Genomic DNA, 21,974 nt, shown 5'->3' with positions numbered 1-21,974 from the left:
GGTGAGTCCTGGAAGTTACCCTACTCCTTCATCTCAGGGTGGGAGGGACAAAGGACCCCTGTTCTCCCTGAGGGCAGAGGGCCCTTGCTCCCACTTCTTGTGGAGGGAAGGGCCCCATAGTGCTGTTCCTGTCTCTTTTGGTGGGGAGCCATTCAGAGGGCTCGCCGGGCTAATGGAGAAGGAGCCGTGGAGACAACTCCCCAGCCTTACCAGCAGCAGAGGCACTTTGGAGCCACAGAGACTGTTATATACAATAAGAGAAGTTCTGATCCTTGACTCGTTTCATGGGCAGTAGTGAAGGTCACCATTGTAGAAAGACTAACCTGTTAGTACGGTTATCAAGGTGTATACTGGGACAAGATTAAATACAGAGGCACATGGCACTGTCCGCTGTCCGGCAGACAGGATTCTGGGCTAGATGAACCTTTGGTCTGACCTAGTAGGGCCGTTCTTATGTATATTCTTATGAAAAGAGCAACGGCAACAAGACATTCAGTATACAGATGGCATTAGCCACTATGTTATATTATATATACACTTAAAAGAGGTTTAAGAACAATTAAAGTAAAAAAACAAAAAATGGCCAAACACTTAGGGTTGCCAACTTTCTTATAGCACAAAACCAAACACCCTCGCCCTGCCTCTTCCCTGCCCCTTTTCTGAGGCCCCACCCCCGCTCACTCCATTCCCCACTCTCTCCCACCCTCACTCACTTTCACCAAGCTGGGGCAAGGGGCTGGGGAGCAGGAGGAGTGCGGGCTCCGGGAGGGAGTTGGGGTGCAAGAGGGGGCTCAGAGCTGAGGCTGGAGGTATGGGCTCCGGCCGGGAGGCACTTACCTCAGGCAACTCCAGTGGGCAGTGCTGCAGGGCTAGGGCAGCTACAAAGCATTCAAAAAAGGGATGTGAAGTTAAGACCACTTTGGGAGCAAGCCTGCAGCCAAAACATGAATGTACAAGGTCAAAACTTAGCAATATAGCAAGAACTCCCATGTTTAAATTAAAGAAAGGTTCAGTATGGGTGGCACCACAAAATATGCAGAAAGATCTGCTCTTATGGTTGCACAGGTCCACTGTGTGTGATCACTCCAAAGAGGCAGAGACCAAAGACATGGCCCCAATGGCAAAGAGACTTGAAGGAACACCTTGGTGCTGGTCTAATCTGTACTAGACAATCCAGCTAACAAAGAACATAAAAATAGCTTTTCTGAGACAAGCACAGAGAGGTCCATGGAAACAAGTTCAAATCTACTACACTTTGGAGCTGCCCTTAACACCAGAGGGTAACAAGTATGTGCTAGTTGTTGTCAATGCTTTCTCACATTAGGAGCAGGAAGCCTTCCACACTAAATATGTGACTGCCATAACGAGAGGGAAATAATTGGTGGGCAATGTGTTCTGCAGGGGCACTAAGGTTATTGACTCAGACAATGGGAGTGGATTTGTGGGGTCTGTAGTCAAAGAATTATGGACCCAACTGAATGTAGATCAAAAGGTTCCCATTCCCCGTCAGCCAGCAACAGCAGGACAGGTTGTGCAAATAAATAGGACCATCATCAAATCCAAGCTTAAAAATTAAAAAAGATACTGCAACAGACAGCAATTGGGATGAAGTGTTACTGCTGGTACTAATGCACATCAGAGCTAGGGACGCAAATCCATAGCCTTTTCCCCCCCAACGAGGCCTGATGGGGAGACTAACGAGAATGCGCAAGGATATAATTAGCCCAGTTCCAGCCCATCTGGCTATAGTGGTCCTGTCGGAAGCCTGGTACAGGACTTGCAGATGCAGATATAGAGGAGTGTGGTAGTAAGAAAGGAAGAGGACATATAAAAAACCAAGGCATGGTTCAATGCCAAAGGAGACCTGACTGAGCATCATGTGTGATCTAAAGTCATCATCCAGGATCAGGCTCCCTGCAAGCATTTCCCAAAGGCAAAGTGGTACAGTCCATGCTTCAGGTAGGATTGACCTGACCCCTCTGTATTCTTCATAGTCCTGGGAAGTAAAAGGCATAGCTGGGTTCACAAAAGTCAGCTCAACACTCATAAACCTCAATAAAAATTAAAAAGCACAAAATGGTTTCCTCTTTTTGTCTTGTTAATTTGCAACCATGAAGTGGTGGAGGGTTATGACATCGCATGTCCTGATGTGAATGGTGTGGAGACGGTCGAGAGGTTCAGAAACAGTCGGTAATTCCTCACTCCTCAATCATTCAGAACATGCCAGATGCCAGCTGCACAATAAAAACTACCTGTGTAAGTAAGTTTTGTAAAAACGAATGGGAAAATATTCTGCACCCCACCACTGGAGGCAAAACAGAATCAGCCTACCAGTTTAAGACAAATTGTCCTGTTTGGCCATTAAGGCAGTGGCTGTTAAAGCTGAAGAATTATAAGGGGTGTGTTCAAATGATAGGTTGGGCAGTGTCCTTTTCCCCTCAGGTTCTTAAGACCAGCAACCCAAAAGTCCCTTTCACATACCCAACCCTTCTCTGCTCCCCACCTCACAGTTGCTGTCCCTGGTCAGTGCAGACCCAGAGTTCAGAGGTACATCTGCAAAGTTCACCTCCTCCCCTCGGTGGGGTAAAGAGGTTCCTCACTTGCTCCGCCGCTTGGGCACTCGCTCGCCACCTCTCTCTGCCAGCCACCCTGCTGACTGCTCATGCTGGAAGCCTGCATCGCTGCTTCTGCCAGCCACCTGCTCACTGCTCCCACTGCACCTCTCCACCAGCCACTCTGCTGGCCGCTCATTGCACCTCTCCACCGCACCAGCCACTCGTTCACCAGCTGACTGTCAGTTGCCTTCTTCTGCCACCTGCCTCTCTGCTGTGACTTCTGCACATCAGTCTCAGTAATTTTTAGCTCTTTGGAGGCTGGGCAGAAACACTGCACCATCTTAAGTGATTTCAGTTCTGATTGGGCGTTTAACCTAACAAAGAGGCTCCTGATTAAGCCTATTTAGCTCTATTTTTTGAACAGTGGGGAGGAAAAGGTTAAACCACTCTATGGAGAACCCTTGAGGGTGTGCAGTCTTCTACCTGGTGATATCTATCTCCACCCATCTTACTTTAAGAGGGGTCTGACATTTGAGCCCCTGACTTAACGAGGTTCTTTCAACTGAGGGTGATAGGTTAAGCACACTCATTTGGGACAGGTTCAGCACAGTCCAGCTTTCCTGTATTCCTACAATAATTACAACATTGGTAATCATATTTCACTACCCGTACATTCAGTAGTAAGGTACCCAACACCAGCCAAAGTTGATCGCTTTTTGCTGAATATGTAATCAGAGAAGGAGCAAACTGTATTAACATAAACACACCCAAGTCTCTCCCCCTCCCAGATAGCTATCAGGGAAGCATTCATTCAGACCCTGCTTACAAAATAAAATGTGTACGTGTATATAAAGGGAGAGAGTTTCTGTGTAACTTTGGATACGTATGAGACGTAGCCTATATTCACCACTACTCTGCTTTTGAGTCTAATCAACAAAGCGTAATGTTTCTGTATGCCAAATAAATATACCTGACTGACAAAGTCTGGAGTCGAATTTAGGAAGCCAAGTGGAAAGAGGTCTGGGAGAAAATTCCAACACCTCCCTCACAAGTGTATTATGAGGATAAATACATTAAAGACAGTGAAGCACTTTGAGATCTATTCGCGAAAAGCTCTATATAAGAAATTGTCATTAGCTGGTTACCAACTTCAAGCCAATACAAAACTTGACATTAAGGGCTTATCTAGACAAGGAAAATTTGCACCAGTGTAACTACATCTATCTAATTGTACCAGCACAAACCTCTACGGTCAAACATTACAGCAGCACAAAACCAAGCCCATATAGACAGGACTTAAGTCCACAAATTCAGTCTAACAGTCTACTGGACCCATGAGCCATCATTATGCCACAATCTGTATTCCATGTAAGCTGCGCGCTTGGGCGGCCATGCAGGAGAGATTTAAGAGCCACCCAGCTGATAGCAGAGCACGCATAGCCGGCAGCATGTGTTCAGGTGCCCCTCCCCCCACGTTGCTCCATCCTGCAGCTGCTCCTGGGACTCTCTTGCTGGCTCTGCAGAGCGGGAGGTGGGGGAGGGAGGAGGGTGCTGATGTCAGGATGTCTCCCTCCCCCTCCCCCCACCCCTGTACTCCATCTCAACAGAGCAGGGCAGAGGGGACAGCCTGGCTCAGGAGGACTGGGAGCTGCTGTGGTCTGAATGGTGAGCATAATTCTATTGGTTTCAATACAGCCATGCTAATCTACACCAGTTGAGGATCTGGCCCAAATCCTCAATAGCCAGGCAGTCATTATGCAAAGAAAGAAGTGTGCATTCTGGATTAGTAACAGCATGCTATCCCTGTTCTGACTGAGAAAATTCTATTTCAAATGAATTATAATTAATGTAATTATGTCTGCATATAGTAGTCACCTCAGCCCCATAGCATGCTGTATATAATTTACAAGAAACAGTAAATTACAACAACACTGTAAAACTTATGCTACATTTTAATGCCCACTATCATTCATTTAAGGCTTGATTCAGCAGAGCACTTAATCATGTTGTTGTGTCTTGTGCTCCCTATACAATGTATGTAATATGAAGGGACCGCATGAGTACAGTGGGGTCCGGATAACCATGTTTATAGCTACACACCAACATGTAGACTTAGCTCCATGTATACACTGCTACTCTGGAAGGGGTCTTCTTATGGCTTCCAAAGCAGGATAGTGAGGACCACTAGAGGGCTCACAAAGTATTGAAAAGGTTTCAGAGTAACAGCCGTGTTAGTCTGTATTCGCAAAAAGAAAAGGAGTACTTGTGGCACCTTAGAGACTAACCAATTTATTTGAGCATGAGCTTTCGTGAGCTACAGCTCACTTCATCGGATGCATACCGTGGAAACTGAAAGTATTGAAAGTATTGAAAAGGGATACCACACAATTCCTTATACACTACACACGTGCATAAATTTACTGAATATCGATGGGATTAATCACATGCTGAAATGATTAATTAAACATGTGCTTAAGTGCTTTGCTGAATTAGGGCCTTAGCTGGTAGCTTTTTGTTTTTCAAAAAAAACCACATAGCAGATATTCAAATAAAACCTGAGAAAAACATGCAAATTCTACACTGCTATAGGACCTAACCAGTGATGAGCTGCCAAAATGTTAACAATAAAACATGTTTCCTATAAAAAGTTCTGATTTAAGGGATGTGCCCCAGTATGTATTTTTTGTAGCACTAGGGTTACCATAAGTCCGTATTTTCCCGGACAGGTCAGGCTTTTTGGTTCTTAAATCGCCGTCCGGGAGGAATTCCTCCTGGGAAAATATGGGTGTATGTTAACCCTACCTAAAGTTCTTTTTCAAAAAGATGGGCCTGAACAGAAATGAGCTCCGTTTCACATGTGTGGGTTCCCACCACTCCCTGGGGGTGTGCTAGGGTGACCAGATGTCCGGATTTTATAGGGACAGTCCCGATTTTGGGGTCTTTTTCTTATATAGGCTCCTATTACCCCCCACCCCCTGTCCTGATTTTTCACACTTGCTGTCTGGTCACACTAGGGTGTGCACATGTGTGGGTCCCAGCTGCTCCCTGCCCCCCTCATTGAAGCAGGTGTGCGGGGTTACTGCCCTGGGAACTGCAGGGCACCAGTGGACATGGGGCCAGCTGCAGACAGGGGCATGGGGCAGGGCTAGCTGGAGGCAGGGGGTGGGGGCCGGCTGCGGGCAGGGCAGGGGGTGCGGAGCTGGCTGGAGACAAGAGAGTGTGGGGTTGGCTGGAAGCAAGGGGGTGTGGGGCTGGCTGGAGGTAGGGGCTGGCTGCAGGCAGGGCAGGGGGATGCGGGGCTGGCTGGAGACAGGGGGTGTGGGGCTGGCTGGCTTCGGGCAGGGCTGTAGGGGGGTGCAGCAGGGGTTGGCTGGAGACAGGGGGTGTGGGGCTGGCTAGCTTCGGGCAAAGGTGCATGTGGCAGGGGTTGGCTGGAGACAGGGCAGGGGGTGCGGCATGGGCTGGCTGCAGGCAGAGGGTGCGGGACTGGCTGCAGGCAGGGCAGGTGGTGTGGCAGGGCCTGGCTGGAGACAGGGCAGGGCAGGGGGTGCGGCAGGGGCTGGCTGGAGACAGGGCAGGGGGTACGGCATGGGCTGGCTGTGGGCAGGGGGTGCGGGGCTGGCTGCAGGCAGGGCAGGTGGTGTGGCAGGGGCTGGCTGGAGACAGGGCAGGGCAGGGGGTGCGGCATGGGCTGACTGTGGGCAGGGGGTGTGTGGCTGGCTTCAGGCAGGGCAGGGAGTACGGTAGGGGCTGGCTGCGGCTGGGGAGTGCGGGGGTGGCTGGAGGCAGGGGCTGGCTGCAGGCAGAGGGTGCAGGGGTGGCTGCGGGCAGGGGGTGCAGGGGTGGCTGGAGACAGGGGCTGACTGCAGACACGGTGGTGGGTACTCATGGGGAGAGCAGCTCGGAGCAGCCCGAGCAGCAGGACGCAGCCCAGGCCCAGCAGAGCAGCTGGGGACCCACCAGGCAGCAGCGGGAGCCCCAGGGCCAGGGGTTGGGGGAGCAGCAGCAGCAACAGGGGTCGTACCCAGGGCCAGGCAGCAGCCCACATAGCTCCCGCAGCGCAGCGCCCCCAGTGACAGGAGGAGGAATTACATCACTTTCCGGCCGGAGCCCATCAAAGCCTCAGTGCCCCCTGCAGGGAAGCGGGTTAACAACCAGTTCTAAAACTGCTTCAGAATTTAACAACCGGTTCGTGCGAACCGGCTCCAGCTCACCACTGGGCCTAACACGCACATTTCTTCACTGACAGTGTTCAACATGTCTTGTATCCATGGATCGTAAGTTTGTCGCTAACATGCCATTGATGACTGATTCACTTCTCACCCTTTCACTGGTAACAATGAACATATAAAACATACACAAGCTAGGCAGAGAAGTTCAAGGAATAAATGCCATGCATCTCAGTACAGCAAAGAATGAGGTGGTGTCTGCCATTGGCCAGAACAGTGTTCCATTTGATCAGCTGATGCAAATCCAGCCCTAGTTTTTGTACCCAGCCAGAACAGAGAGATGTTATGTCAACTACTCATCCCAGAGTGATAAGGGATGGGATACCTAGTTTTGCTTGTTTAGAGATGTAGAGTATTGCGCATCTATAGTAATTGTATTATATAAATGCCAAATATAACAGAGGGTGTTTGGGCATTTACTAAACCAGTCTTGCAAAACTAATATGAAATTTACCAGTTCAAACACAAAGTCGACTTCCCTGATCTGTACAGTGATGATTAAGGAGCATGAAGAGACCAAAGTGGTTTTTGTTTGTTTGTTTCTTTTTGTTTTGGCCTACCAAAAAAAATATCCTTGCTGTGAGCCAGTAAAACTGTGGGAGTTTTCTGCTGTCCTGGGTGCACTTCTGGGCCCCAGAGCGGAAGGTTTGTATGTGATTAGCCAACAAGAGAGGGCATTAGGAGTTCTGATTCTCTCGCCAGATCTGTCATAGACTTCCCTTGTGACCAAGGGCAAGTGGGGTACTCTACGTTTAGTTTCTCCATCAATAGTAATTCTCAGCTCCATGAAGAGTGTTGATGGGCTGTACTCATTCATGTTTGTAAGTGCATTGAGATCCTTGAAGAGATATCATATAACTACAAAGTGTGCAGAGAAGTCGGTATCGGAAATAGACACTCTGGCTCACCCTCTGAAAACAAGTTTTGGGCAAAATTCTTTCAGATTTACACAGCACATTTAATCTTCAGTATTCTGCTCTCCTAAGGGGCATGCATCTCCTTCTGAGACGTGTACATGTGAGGTTTATGGTTTGTTTAAAGGAGTGACTGAAAAAGTCTTGATTTGGGGAATAAGAATGAGGCAGCCACAGTAGGAAAGAAAGTGTGTGTGTGTATGTGTGTGTATAAAGATATAAATGTGTTTTATTACCCAGCACTAGACTGAGTGGTAAGACATTGTGGCAAGGATATTCTTATTGCTTAGGTATATTTGTGTGTACAAATAGTTCTAGAATTGTGCACACATACACAGCATGACTGTGTGTGCAAAGTGGGTATGTACAAATGCATGGACATTTGCTCAGTTTTGACCCGCTGAAAATCTGGCCCCTAACTTCATACTGTAGCATATTTTAATGTTAATTTGCATGAAACAATTAACTGAGCTCACCAACAGTCTGACCCAAAGTGTTTGGTGTTCCTGAAATCCTTAGTTAGAATAAAAATAAGGCAGCTCCTCCTTTGCCTGTCAGCAGAAGTAGCCCACCAATCCCCGTACATATACACTATAGCGGTATGACATTGTAGAGCAATCGTTCAGCAGCTAGATACTGAGTACCTCACTCCAAATATTGTGGACCTTACCGCACCAATAGTGTTGCACAGAGTGTGGTGTGGCATGCACCAACAGGTACTTGGGCATCCAAGTATTTGTTTGTATGTATAGTTATTTAATTTACATACATACAATCATGGCACATGTGTGTACCATTGCAGATGTACAAGTTCGGTGCATTTCATAGTGTAGCTACCTCTGTCTGTTGAAAACCCAGCCTTCAATATCATAGTAGACTGAAGGCCAAATTTATTACTTATGCGATTTGTGTTCAGCGTGATTCTCCGCTCATCACTGGAGTATCGTGACATCAGTGGACATAACGCTGGTTTGAAAGCAGGGTAATGTAGTGGAGCACCAGGTCCCCAGAGTCCTAACAGACCATGATGTTTCTGTTGTACTATTCAATTTATAATACGTCCCTAATGGCCTCCAGCATCATTTACACATGTTTTGTCCCATTGCACATCATCCCTACCAGGATCTGAAGCACTCAACTGCCACACTAACCTCAGCGCCGGGAATGCCATTGGAATGAACAGAATTCCATAGGGCATGGATACTTCCTGACTAGTGGGAGAGACCCACCCAGAGCACGTTAGGGTCTCACTAAATTCATTTAGATCCTGTCTCTTGCTCCTAAGGTCAACATGCTGATTCCCCACTCACCTGCATAGCTGACTTCACCCTGCTCCCTTGCAGATCCCTGCTATACGGCACAGAAGAGGTTCCCTTTCTTGCTTCCCTGAGGACACATTCTGTGGGTCCTACATAACATTCATCTGGAATGTGATTAAAATAAGACCAGCACCTCGTGCCGGAGCAGGCACTCCTAGTTGAGCCAGTTAAGGGACAGGGCTACACCTAGGCTATAAAGAGTTAGAGGGCAAATTCAGCAACAGCTGAGCTAGAAAAAGAACTGCCGAGTGAAAGCCGCAGGAAGAGAGGGGCTCCTGAGGAAGAGACTGGGGGCTGGGAAGACCCAGTTGAAAGTTTTGTTGAAAGTTTCTCCCCGAGAGCAGGATAGGACAGTGCCTAAGGGAAGAAGGGCGGGTGGAAGATTTTTTTTTTTGCGTTTGTTTTGGGAACTGTGTATTAATTAAGAAAACCCCAAGCCCCCTGTTGCCTTAAAGGGAGGGAAAGGTAACTCTTAGAATAAACCAGGTGGGGTAGAGGGAAAGAAAATGGATACCACTTTTTCTCAGAAGTGCAGATAAGACTAGGGTGACCAGACGTCCTGACAAAATCAGGACTGTCCCGATATTGAGCCGTTTGTCCCACGTCCCGACTGAAGTACGGTCCCGATATTTTGTTTCAGGAGTGTCTTCTTTTTTCTTTTTTCCTTAGGTGGCGGTGACAGGCAGGGGGAGCGCTTTTTACACTCACCCGGCACGTCTGGGTCTTCGGTGGCACTTCGGCGGCAGGTACTTCAGTCGCTGACGGGCTTCGGAGGCATTTCGGCAGCGGGTACTTCTTTCTTCGCCAGCAAGATTTATTTCCTGCCGCCGAACGTGCCGGGTGAGTGTAACAATTGAAAAGGCGCTCCCCCTGCGGCGGTCCCGATATTTTGTATTTAGCATGTGGTCACCCTAGATATGACCCACTCTGGTATCTAATCACCCAGTGGACCAATACCCCAGGTATGGTGTGGCGTATAATGAAGAGGAGACAGGTAAGTAAGGTGAAAGCAAAGAGATGTGTATTAGTGATAAGAGTACAATTAATAGGGAAGGGGGAAAACCACAAACACAAACCAGTATCACAACCAATAGCAATAGTGACAGTGACTTCCAATGGGGCATAAAGCCCAGACCCAGATAAATGCCTCCCATGGAGGACTCAGATAAAGCCCAGCCCCAGATAAATTCCTCCTCAGTACCCTATAACAGAGATTGATTTCTTCCTACTTAATCTAGGTGCTGAATTGTGTGCGGTGGTGGTGCTCAGGACCTCAACTATCGGGCTAGTGGAAAGCCATCCAGGAGGAACTCTGAGGAGTCCAACGGGTGGATGGTGATCTCCATGGAAGAGAAGCTCTCCAGAGATGGAAGAGCAGGGTAAGGTAAGTGTTGAAGGTCTTCTCCAGTGTCTTCGGGATAGGTGTCACGCTCGTTGATATGGTCGGAACCACGATGAGACCCGTACCGCACCGTGCACAGGCTGCCGCTCAGTCTTTTCTAGATGTTAAGGCGGGAAAAATTGGACTGTTCCAAATAGCAATGCCAAGCAAGTCTGAGGTGATAGAACCTTCAGGGATTTGGGTGGGAAAATCCAGTCCTGACCAGTTAGGGCTAGCTTAGAGTCAGTGCCCCTGAGGTAAACAAGGATGGAGTTCCGAAGTCACATGTCTCAGACTCCATTTTGTATTTCTTATTTCAATTATCCCAACAACCCAGACCTCAAGAAGAGCTGTGATTGGCAGAGAGACTGTGTGGAGTTCATAAGGGGCTCTGACGAAGAGGAAACTGAGGCCAGGTGCTACCGAGCGACCTCTGACCATGAGGGGCACTCAGAAGGCTGCTGACCCTTTTACACCGACAGTTCAACGTTATTTGAACATACAGTGTACTTTTCCATAAATCATTTTGCTAGCCAAAGTTGACCTCAAATATGTGCAGAAAGGAAACACACCCAGAACCCAAACTGGCTTATGAATTTAAATGAATCTACCCTGTCATCCAGGGGCCATGTCCCACAAAGCCTCATGGCAACCTTCAAGCAGCCCCCTGCCTGCATTTCCCCCTCCAAGGGGTCTCTTCAGTAACTCATAACCCCATGTGTTCATTCACACCCCTGCTTGGGCTCGGGGTTATGAAATTAACACACATTAAAAATGAAGGTCTTGCGTCCATCCACTTACCACAGATCACTCCCAGGCCTTTCCTGTCCATGCCTCACTCCTCAGGTTCCAGGTTTCCCTTCTAGACCCTCTTCATACCCAGCAGCCTCTGCTCTCCCTGGGAATACTCTCTTGGTAGCTTCCTGCAGGGGAATCAGCTCATCCCTGCTCAGGTGTGCCTCCTGAGTAACTAGGGCTGGCTGGGCCCAGGCCTCTAGCCCTTCAAAGGGGCAAGCCAGCCCATTCCAGGCGTGCACATTTGTTTCTCCATTGAGCACTCAGTTCCAGCAGAAGCACATTCCTGCTCCATTGTATAAGCAGTGAATCCCTAGGAATAGGGAGATTTCACAAAGGAAATGTGATCCCAGAGAAGACAATAGAGCACATACCATTTTTCAAATGTTCAGCTCTGCTTCAAAAACTCCGGATGTTAGGCAATAAAGGCACAAGCCTGCAAACCTTTGCCCAGATAAGTACATTGACAAATTGCAGTTACTTAGCTGGGGGAGGACTGGCAGGGTCAGACTATTGGTGCTCCAACACCACTGGATGGAGTCAGGACTATAGTTCCACTAACAAAGATATAAAACCATTTATTTTGTAGAGCATCCTTCACATGCAGACTGGTGGCTCGGTGCTCAGCTGCAGTACACTAGTGAAATCACTGGAGCTATACCAGCATACACCAGCTGAGGAACTGTCCCCGTATCTGAGACTGCATTACAGAGTTACGGTACATAATGCAAATGTAGAGTTCAAAAGAAGAGTAGCACAAGGAGAAAGCAATGACAAGGCATTGGCAAATGAGAACATGTCTGTTTTAGGTAGGATTTGAAATGAGAGAGCAAGTCAGTGAGGTGGAAAGATGCAAGAGGAGCATCCCATGCAGCAGCAGCTGTGGATGAGAATGCTCTTGTACCATAAGTGACGAGAATATGTGTAGGCCCGACTGGAGGTTGATGGTCTGAGTGGAGGGAAAGGGAGAGGAATAGAGAGAGAAAAAAGGGTCTGTTGCAGCTTAGTGCAACTGCACCTGCATTTCTTCCTTGTGGTCCAGCAACGGCAGCCATTCTAGGTTCCCAGCTCCTCAGCCATCCCCTCTCTTGGGTAGACACACATGTCTCTCTCCCTCCTGACCAATGTTTTTCCAGGCTGCACAATTTTTTGCCTACACTTTGAGTTCCCCAGCAAGTCAGACCGCCTCAGCAGACCATAATTGCCCATAGGTATACGCTACCACAGAGCCCTTCCTGAGCAAGCACATTTATTCTTAAGCTGAAAGCCTTACTGAGAAAAGAACCTACACGTATGCCAATAAGTGATCACCCCAGTTCCAATAAGGGCTTTGGCAGGCGATCCATCCTTCAAACCCCACCACAAGTTCAGAACAGCTGTTAGCTCAGAACAAATACCCCCCATGCATCTGTGAGTCACTCCTTTATACAGCTTGGGTCTTTGATCTGCAGAGACCCTGAATAGGTACTCAGCCAGACAATGATCCCCTCCTTCGGGCAAAGCTTCAAAAGGCTGCATCTTTTCATAACCAGAGAAGGTAATTTGCATTCACCTCTCCGCAGGTATTTCCTAGGAACCTCACTTAGCTTGCAGAATAGCAGCCCTGTTAGTCTGTATCCACAAAAAGAAGTGAGCTGTAGCTCACGAAAGCTTATGCTCAAATAAATTTGTTAGTCTCTAAGGTGCCACGAGTACTCGTTTTCTTTTCACTTAGCTTGGGTTGTCCGACATTGTTTTAAATAGGCCTTTGAATCACATAACACTTCCCAGGGTTTGCATTAGCCACATCTCCCCACTCGAAGCATTATATTCAACCCCACGATAATACATAAAATACTTAACCTTAATTCAATCCGGTGTGTCCAGAATAGTAAAGGAAATTGCCATATGTGCCACAGAGTCAGTGAGACACCCTGGAATAATAGGGCAGCTTTGGCCCTGAGCTGCCTATGTTTCCCTTTAAAGGAGCAAGTAATCAAATACAACTGGTAGCTTATGGGTTCTCAAGAACTTGGTATCAGTCCAGTTATATTAATACAAGCATGTATAATCACTCATCTGAATGGAAAAGCACAGAACACAGATTTGGTATTGGTTTGGTGACACAGCTCCCTATGCTATGCTGAGTCCCATTAACTTCAGTGGGACATGGAATAGAAACTGGTGTCCTTGCCAGTGGAGCCCAGTGCAGGATGGGAGCCACAGTGATTTTTTAACTAGCTCACAGAACGCCTTAACTCTGGCCTGTCCCGCTGAGAAATGGCCAAAGTGGCTTCTGTTGATCACCCTGCACACCTTTAAGTGCTACCACTATACAAAGGTGTAAAAGGAGTAATAACAATCGTGTATGATACTAATCAAGCAACCAGAATCAAACCATGTGGCCAATCCCAAACAACAGCCAGCATGGATTCACCAAGGGAAGGTCATGCCTGACTAATCTAATCGCCTTTTATGATGAGATTACTGGTTCTGTGGATGAAGGGAAAGCAGTGGATGTATTGTTTCTTGACTTTAGCAAAGCTTTTGACACGGTCTCCCATAGTATTCTTGTCAGCAAGTTAAGGAAGTATGGGCTGGATGAATGCACTATAAGGTGGGTAGAAAGCTGGCTAAATTGTCGGGCTCAACGGGTAGTGATCAATGGCTCCATGTCTAGTTGGCAGCCGGTATCAAGTGGAGTGCCCCAAGGGTCGGTCCTGGGGCCGGTTTTATTCAATATCTTCATAAATGATCTGGAGGATGGTGTGGATTGCACTCTCAGCAAATTTGCGGATGATACTAAACTGGGAGGAGTGGTAGATACGCTGGAGGGGAGGGATAGGATACAGAAGGACCTAGACCAATTGGAAGATTGGGCCAAAAGGAATCTGATGAGGTTCAATAAGGATAAGTGCAGGGTCCTGCACTTAGGACGGAAGAACCCAATGCACAGCTACAGACTAGGGACCGAATGGCTAGGCAGCAGTTCTGCAGAAAAGGACCTAGGGGTGACAGTGGACGAGAAGCTGGATATGAGTCAGCAGTGTGCCCTTGTTGCCAAGAAGGCCAATGGCATTTTGGGATGTATAAGTAGGGGCATAGCGAGCAGATCGAGGGACGTGATCGTTCCCCTCTATTCGACATTGGTGAGGCCTCATCTGGAGTACTGTGTCCAGTTTTGGGCCCCACACTTCAAGAAGGATGTGGATAAATTGGAGAGAGTCCAGCGAAGGGCAACAAAAATGATTAGGGGACTAGAACACATGAGTTATGAGGAGAGGCTGAGGGAGCTGGGATTGTTTAGCCTGCAGAAGAGAAGAATGAGGGGGGATTTGATAGCTGCTTTCAACTACCTGAAAGGGGGTTCCAAAGAGGATGGCTCTAGACTGTTCTCAATGGTAGCAGATGACAGAACGAGGAGTAATGGTCTCAAGTTGCAGTGGGGGAGGTTTAGATTGGATATTAGGAAAAACTTTTTCACTAAGAGGGTGGTGAAACACTGGAATGCGTTACCTAGGGAGGTGGTAGAATCTCCTTCCTTAGAGGTTTTTAAGATCAGGCTTGACAAAGCCCTGGCTGGGATGATTTAACTGGGAATTGGTCCTGCTTTGAGCAGGGGGTTGGACTAGATGACCTTCTGGGGTCCCTTCCAACCCTGATATTCTATGATTCTATGATTCTATGATTCTATGAACCCAGTTTAAGGATGGTGTTCCCAGCCTCTGTTTGCCAGAAGCTAGGAATGGGCAACAGGGGATGGATCACTTGATGATTACCTGTTCTGTTCATTCCCCCTGGGACACCTGGCATCGGCCACTGTTCAAAGACAGGATACTGGTCTAGATGGACCTTTGGTCTGTCCCGTATGGCCATTCTTACGTTCTTATGAAATGCAAAAATGTGAAAACCTACCAGGAAATTCTATGCTCAACTGGGACAACCTTTTTCTGTGCAAAGAAAATTATATAAAAAGTGCTACATTTCTGTGGTAATATATATGAACTCTTAACAGATGAGACTAAATGGGACTATTTTCTATCCAGTGGCAGATAAAATCTCTGCCTATGGAACTTCAAATGTTTAAATTTTCACTCTCAGTTGTGAATAACCAATTGATTTAAGCATCCATTACTACACACAGGCTTTTTTTGAGTGTGCATAATTTACCACAATAAATACAATATAGCCCACAAAATCTAAGAAAAAACATTTTTTCCCCTGATATCCAAATCCTACTGAAGTCAATGGGCATTTTATTAGCATAATACCAGGGCTGCTTTTCAGTGTCAGAGAGCCCATGGAAATTTTAAAATGCCTTTGCCTTAGGGAACAATGAGAGATTGAGAATAAAGATTATGAAACAATCCTGCAGCAGCAGTTTACCAGCATTTTCTCTTGAACATGTTCACGTCAGTGAAATAATGGCAATATTGACTGACATACACATTAACCTGGTCCCTTTGTTATTTACATAACAATATACTTGGCACCCAGTAAACAAAAGGCCATAACAATTCTTTACAAAGAATAATGTTGATGATGAGGGGAAAAAGAATGAGGAATTCTCTTTACTGGACAAAAAATTCCCTTTTGTCCAATTCATGTGGAGCCAGCGCTGTGTTGTCTATATAAAGGACTGTTGAACCTCCCAGAGTATTGAGGTCTTGCAGCTAAGCTCTGGCTAACATGGCAAAGGTAAGAAAAAAAATGAGTAAATACTGTGTTGAAATACAGTATACCATTATATTATTTTATGTGTGTGTGTGTACCTATACAGAGTATGTCAGCCTAGTAATAGATTAACAGAAAGAAATGAAAACGTACACACAAGTGTGCGATAACTGGATTAAAAAAGGAAATATTAAAATCTTATGTGCTTACTAACAGCCAAATACAAAGATATTTGGTATGTACAAAATCTTTATTTTAGGTTTATTTTTTTCTATTTGGTTGGTGTTTTATTTTCTGACTTTTTAAAGAGGGTTGTATTTCACAAACAGGCACACCATTCTTTGGAGTCATATTATCAGAAGGTGCTGCAGTTTGCGTATTGCAATATGGGAATGTGTCTGAATATTCTCCTTATTTATTTTTTTAAGTATCAACTGATGTCACACAAAAAAACTACATTTAACTCCTACTTGGAAATTGCTGCGACTAGCATAAGGCTATTCAAGTGACTGACGTATTAGAGAGAGCATCATCTGGAAGGAGTGTCCCAACTATGGGACCATTTCCCTCCGCTCCAATTGGATGTTTTCCTTCCCTGAGACTTTCATCCTCCTCAACAGCTCAGAGGCTGTCAGACCGAGGGTGGGACCATTCTACTGTGTCCCAGAAAGTCTCATCTGTGTACCTCTCCTGTCACCCTTAGCTCCTCCAGTTCAGCCACCCTGGTCTCCAAAGCCTGTACAGTCTCTGTAGGCCAGGAGCTCCTTGCACCAAATGCACACGTACTCCACCTGCCCATAGGGCAGATAATCCTGCATGCTGCATTGGGTGCAATAAACTGGATAGCCCCCCACTCTGTTGCTGGACTTCTGCCTGAATTCTCTTTTTACTCCTGCAGCTCCTTCCTTTGTTGATGTTTTGTTTTTATCGGGAGGTGTTTTTGGCTTTAAGTTTAAAGAATGTTAAGTGTATCTAGCCCCCACACACACACACTCCCCCTCACAAAACTCCCCTGTTAGCTGCTCCTGGTCGCTACCTCCTCTGGTTGTTTAGGAGTGGGCTTTTTAAAGCCCTGGTCTTCCTGAATAGCCCATCCCCTGGTTAAGGGTTGGTGGGTGCTAAAGGGCGGAGGGATCAAAGCCTCATTAAGAAGCTCTCAGTCTTGCCACTAGGCTCAGCAGATGGTCCCCCAAACAAACATATCATATGGTATATTTCAGTCAAGCAGCAAGCACATCACAAACACAAACACAGACACTACAGACAACAAACGTACCCCAAGGGTCACATCATCGCTCCTCCTTCACTTGAAGAACTCCCTCACCAATCTCCCCTGTTAGCCTCTCCTGTTCACTAGCTTAAAGCGGTTCCTGACCTGCCTAAGTTACACTGTTTCAGAATGCCAACCAGCCAAAAACCCGAGCCGTGCAAAAGTGGCTCATGCTCCTTCTCTTCTTGGACTCCTAGAGGTGCAGCACACAATCTCCACTTGCCAACTCAAAGCGCTGGAGAACATCAGCTCATTAGAATCCTTAGGGTGAGATCTGAAGACATCTGCTCTGCTCATCATCCGCTGAACCAATCACATTTAACTAGCTGTGCCCCTGATAGGAAAATGTATATCAGTGCTTCAGTATTAATCCTGGATGTTTACTAGGCCTGATCCAAAGCCCACTGAGGACAATGGAAGCCTTTCCACTGATTTCAATAGGTTTTTCAGATCAGACCTTATGGAAGCCAGAAGCTAAAAGCCAATTTTTTAAACAAATGCTTTAAAACGTTATTAGATTTGCTTTGTTATTTCAACCCAGATCATATTCTATGAGGACAGAGACTTCCAGGGCCGCTCCTATGCAGTCACTGCTGACCAGCCGGATATGCATGCTCACCTTAACCGCTGCAACTCAATCCGGGTGGAAAGTGGCTGCTGGATGATCTATGAGCGCCCCCATTACATAGGACATCAGTACTTCCTGAAAAAGGGGGAATATACAAATGACCAGCAGTGGATGGGGTTCAATGACTCTGTCAAGTCCTGTTGCATAATCACACCAGTAAGTTCACTGTCCTTTCTATAGGTGATGATTATTATTTGTTGTACTAGAGTAGCACTAAAACCATCAGACAAGTTGAGGGATCTATTGTGCTAGGTGCTGTAAGAGACAGTCCTTGCCACAAAGAATTTACAATCTGGATAAAGGGATGGCCAAAGCGGGGGATGGGAAACAGAAGCCCAAATAGATTTGTAAAGGTGTTTAAATCCTGAACACATGTTTAAATGCTTTGCTGGACTGGAGCAAGCGTGCTCAGTCGGAACCTGAAGCCCCAGTCCTGCAAATGCCAAGGTGAAGGTTACTCATGTGAGTAAGGCGTTGTCTATGCACGAAAGATGTACAAGGATATCATTAAAGCAGTACAACCCCGCTCCTGTGGAGGTAGGTATACTGGTATAAAGGTGCTTAAAGTCACAAAAAGGGGAATAGGCTGAACTGATATAAAGCACCTTTATACCAGTATAGCTGTCTACACTCGTGGTTGCACCGGGAAAACTATATTGGTAAAAAAATCACCCCGCTAACCTGCCATAGTTATCCTGGTACAGGAACCTGCCTGCATACTTCCCAACATCTCGAGAGACTAAAGCAGGTTTGGCCCATATACCTCTCTGTAGATGGACACAGAGGGGTGTCGGGCCAACTACCCCCCTCCCAACATCTGTCCCAAAATGCAAGAAACTCCAACTGGGACAGGAGTCACTTCAACTGGGACAGGAGTGGAGGCTGGGGAGGAATCAAAGCAGAACACTCCTGCAAAATGTGGGATGGTTGGGAGGTCTGTGTGTGTAGCTTAGGCCTTACCTTTTGCAGAATCCAGGCCTAAAATACATACTCGGGGTCTGATCCTTCAATCATTGAAGACAGTCAGAGTTCTTACCATTGATTTCAATGGGAGTATGATCAGGCTTTGATTTTGTACATCATCTTTCGTACAAATTGTATCCCAAAATGCTTTAGACAGTTACAGAGTTAAAATAAAAATGATTAGCAGAAGTAGAAAGAAACTGAGAGCAGTAGGGAAGAGGGAAAAATTAAGGTGAAATATTTAAAATATCGGGCTATGTTCTTAGTTCAATGTGTTGCGTTTTCTCCTAGAGAGATAATGAACATATATTTTTCTTTCAGATATATAAGGGGGAGGTTGTTAGGTGAGATAGCAATTCTGGTATTTTTGAGAGAATAGGTATTCACTATTTCTTATGAAAAGCAGAATTACTAGTTGATAAATTAACGCCAATCTGTTTATAGATATCCGAGCGCTGAGGCAAGAATATAATTAGGGATTCTGATTTTCGGTTTTAACCAATAAACACTGATAAAACACTCCCAATAAAAAAATGAAACAGATGTTTATCCAGTAAACACTGGAAAAACACCAGAAAGGTTTACTTGTGTCAAGGTTCCTTCCCCACTCTGAACTCTAGGGTACAGATGTGGGGACCTGCATGAAAACCTCCTAAGCTTATTTTTACCAGCTTAGGTTAAAACTTCCCCAAGGTACAAACTATTTTCCTTTTTCCCTTGGACTGTATTGCTGCCACCACCAAGCATCTAACAGATATATAACCGGGAAAGAGCCCGCTTGGAAACGTCTTTCCCCCACAATCCTCCCCAAACCCTACACCCCCTTTCCTGGGGAAGGCTTGATAAAAATCATCACCAATTTACATAGGTGAACACAGACCCAAACCCTTGGATCTTAAAAACAATGAAAAAGCAATCAGGTTCTTAAAAGAAGAATTTTAATAGAAGAAAAAGTAAAAGAATCACCTCTGTAAAATCAGAATGGTAAATACCTTACAGGGTAATTAGATTCAAAACATAGAGAATCCCTCTAGGCAAAACCTTAAGTTACAAAAAGACACAAAAACAGGAATATCCATTCCATTCAGCACAGCTTATTTTCTCAGCCATTTAAACAAACAGAATCTAACGCATATCTAGCTAGATTACTTACGAAGTTCTAAGACTCCATTCCTTTCTGTTCCTGGCAAATGCATCACACACACACACACACACTTTGTTTCTCAATCCCTCCAGCTTTTGAAAGTATCTTGTCTCCTCATTAGTCATTTTGGTCAGGTGCCAGCGAGGTTATCCTAGCTTCTTAACCTTTTACAGGTGAAACGGTTTTTCCTCTGGCCAGGAGGGATTTTAAAGGTGTTTACCCTTCCCTTTATATTTATGACAACTTGTATCTAAGGGTTTGCCTACATGGAGCAGTAATGCGGACTATGGGGGGGGTTCATTTCTATGGCGCACCAGGATGTTGCACATTAATTGGACCATGTAGTGTGCACTAAAGGTTCCCCAGTGTACTTTAATGTAGTGCTGTTCGAAAAAGTGCTATGTTAAAGCTCACTAGGGAACATTAAGAAGAGATTATTCATTACTGTAATGAACAATATATATAATATACATTCCTCATTACAGTGGATACAAAGAGAGACCTTTTTGGACAGCCAGATAAAACTCAAAATTTGCTAAAAATAAACCTCCCAAAATGAAATTAATAAACTCTGAGAAACAGATGCCCTCAACATAATACATTTTGATATATAAGGCCCTAACCAGTGAGGGTCTCACCATGCAGCTAGACACCATACAAACACATAGTGAGAGACAGGGCTGAAGTAGAGCTTACAAACTAAAGAGACAAAGGGTGGGAAGGGAAACTGAGGCACAGAGTGTTGCGGCAATCTGCCCATGGCCACCTGGCAGGTTAGTAGCAGAGTCAAGAACAGAACCCAGCTCTCCTGAGCACCATTCTAGTGCCCTATCCACTGAAGAACAGTAACGCTGGCAATGCTGGTGCATATGACCCTTATGGCAGTCCAGCTGTCACTTACCACTTGCTTTCATCCTTCACTTGCTAAAGCTAGGTATAATTTACACACCCTAGGCTTGATTCCCCACTGCTTACACTATCCTTACACCACTGGAACTCTACTGAAATCATTGGAGTTGTGTAAAACTGTCGGAGCAGTGGTGAATCAGGCCCTTTTTCTGCTAACTGAACACAAGTTGTCATACAATTATGTATCATTAATGTCAATAAAGCAGCAAGCAACCTATGATCATATAGAGCTGCTGCTCGTGTGCTATACACCTGTGTTTGTGTTTGTCTTCCCAGAAGGATACGAGTCTATGAGACAAATGACGTGGGAGGCAGGATGACCGAATCCTTCCGTGACTATCCTTCTCTCTGTGACGAATTTCATCCCAGGGACATCCAGTCCTGTCATGTTTTTGAAGGAAACCGGATTTTCTGTGGGCAGCCAAACTACAGAACATGGCAGTACCTCCTGAGACCCAGGGAGTACTGGGGAGTCACTGACTGGGGAGCCATGACGGCCATAGTTGGTTCCTTTAGGCCAACTGCGTATGTTTCCTAGGCAGCACACATTTCCATGCTGTAAACGCGTCTCTTCATTGGGGTAATACTATTTAAACAATTTGTTGCTCTTTCGGGTTGGGACGTTCAAAGTAACCTAATGGAAGTTAGGTTCCCAACTGCCCTTCAGTGTTTAAGGCCCCGATCCAAAGCTCATTAAAGTCCATGGGAGTCTTTGGATCAAGCACTTAAGTGACAGGGTCCAATCTGGCTCACCGGCAAAACACAAGTAGTTCCACGGAAATCAGTGACCCGGATTAAACCCAGATTCAAGCTCAGAAAACAAATAGGCAAAACACAGCTACAGCCAAATTGCTGAAATGGAATTTGATCTGCCGAGTGAGATTCACATAAATAGCTGCATGATTCTGCCCTTCGCAAAATGGTTTTCAGTTCTTATCGGAAGAGACGTGAACGTTCAGCTTCAGGATGTTCTGAACGACTCTTCCCAGCACAACTTTTCAGTCCTGTAACATAGAGTCAATGGGCCATATTCTGAACCTGCTCTCACTGTGACCTGTACCTTACTTCAGGAGCAGCCCCATGAAATCAATGGCACTGCTCAGGGTAAGCAAGGGTGGCTGAGTTGAGCCCATAGTTCTTTTGCAAGCAGCTTTCTAGTCCTGCCCGTTGTATGCTGGGATTTATAGTCCTGAGACACACAAACTGGACTACGA

At 46.0% G+C, this 21,974-nt stretch overlaps 1 protein-coding gene across 1 annotated transcript; it reads left to right on the top strand.

Annotated features, from left to right (window-relative positions):
- The first annotated feature begins 15,861 nt into the window (after window positions 1-15,861).
- On the top strand, window positions 15,862-21,298 carry LOC140895999 (gamma-crystallin C-like). Its single transcript, XM_073307037.1, has 3 exons — window positions 15,862-15,870; window positions 17,658-17,911; window positions 21,037-21,298. The coding sequence occupies exons 1-3, from the start codon at window positions 15,862-15,864 to the stop codon at window positions 21,296-21,298; spliced, it is 525 nt and encodes a 174-aa protein (XP_073163138.1).
- The last annotated feature ends 676 nt before the right edge of the window (window positions 21,299-21,974 follow it).

Source organism: Lepidochelys kempii, chromosome 11 (assembly GCF_965140265.1).
Source record: "Lepidochelys kempii isolate rLepKem1 chromosome 11, rLepKem1.hap2, whole genome shotgun sequence".
NCBI lineage: Eukaryota > Metazoa > Chordata > Testudines > Cheloniidae > Lepidochelys > Lepidochelys kempii.
This window is presented reverse-complemented; position numbering and strand designations above follow the sequence as displayed.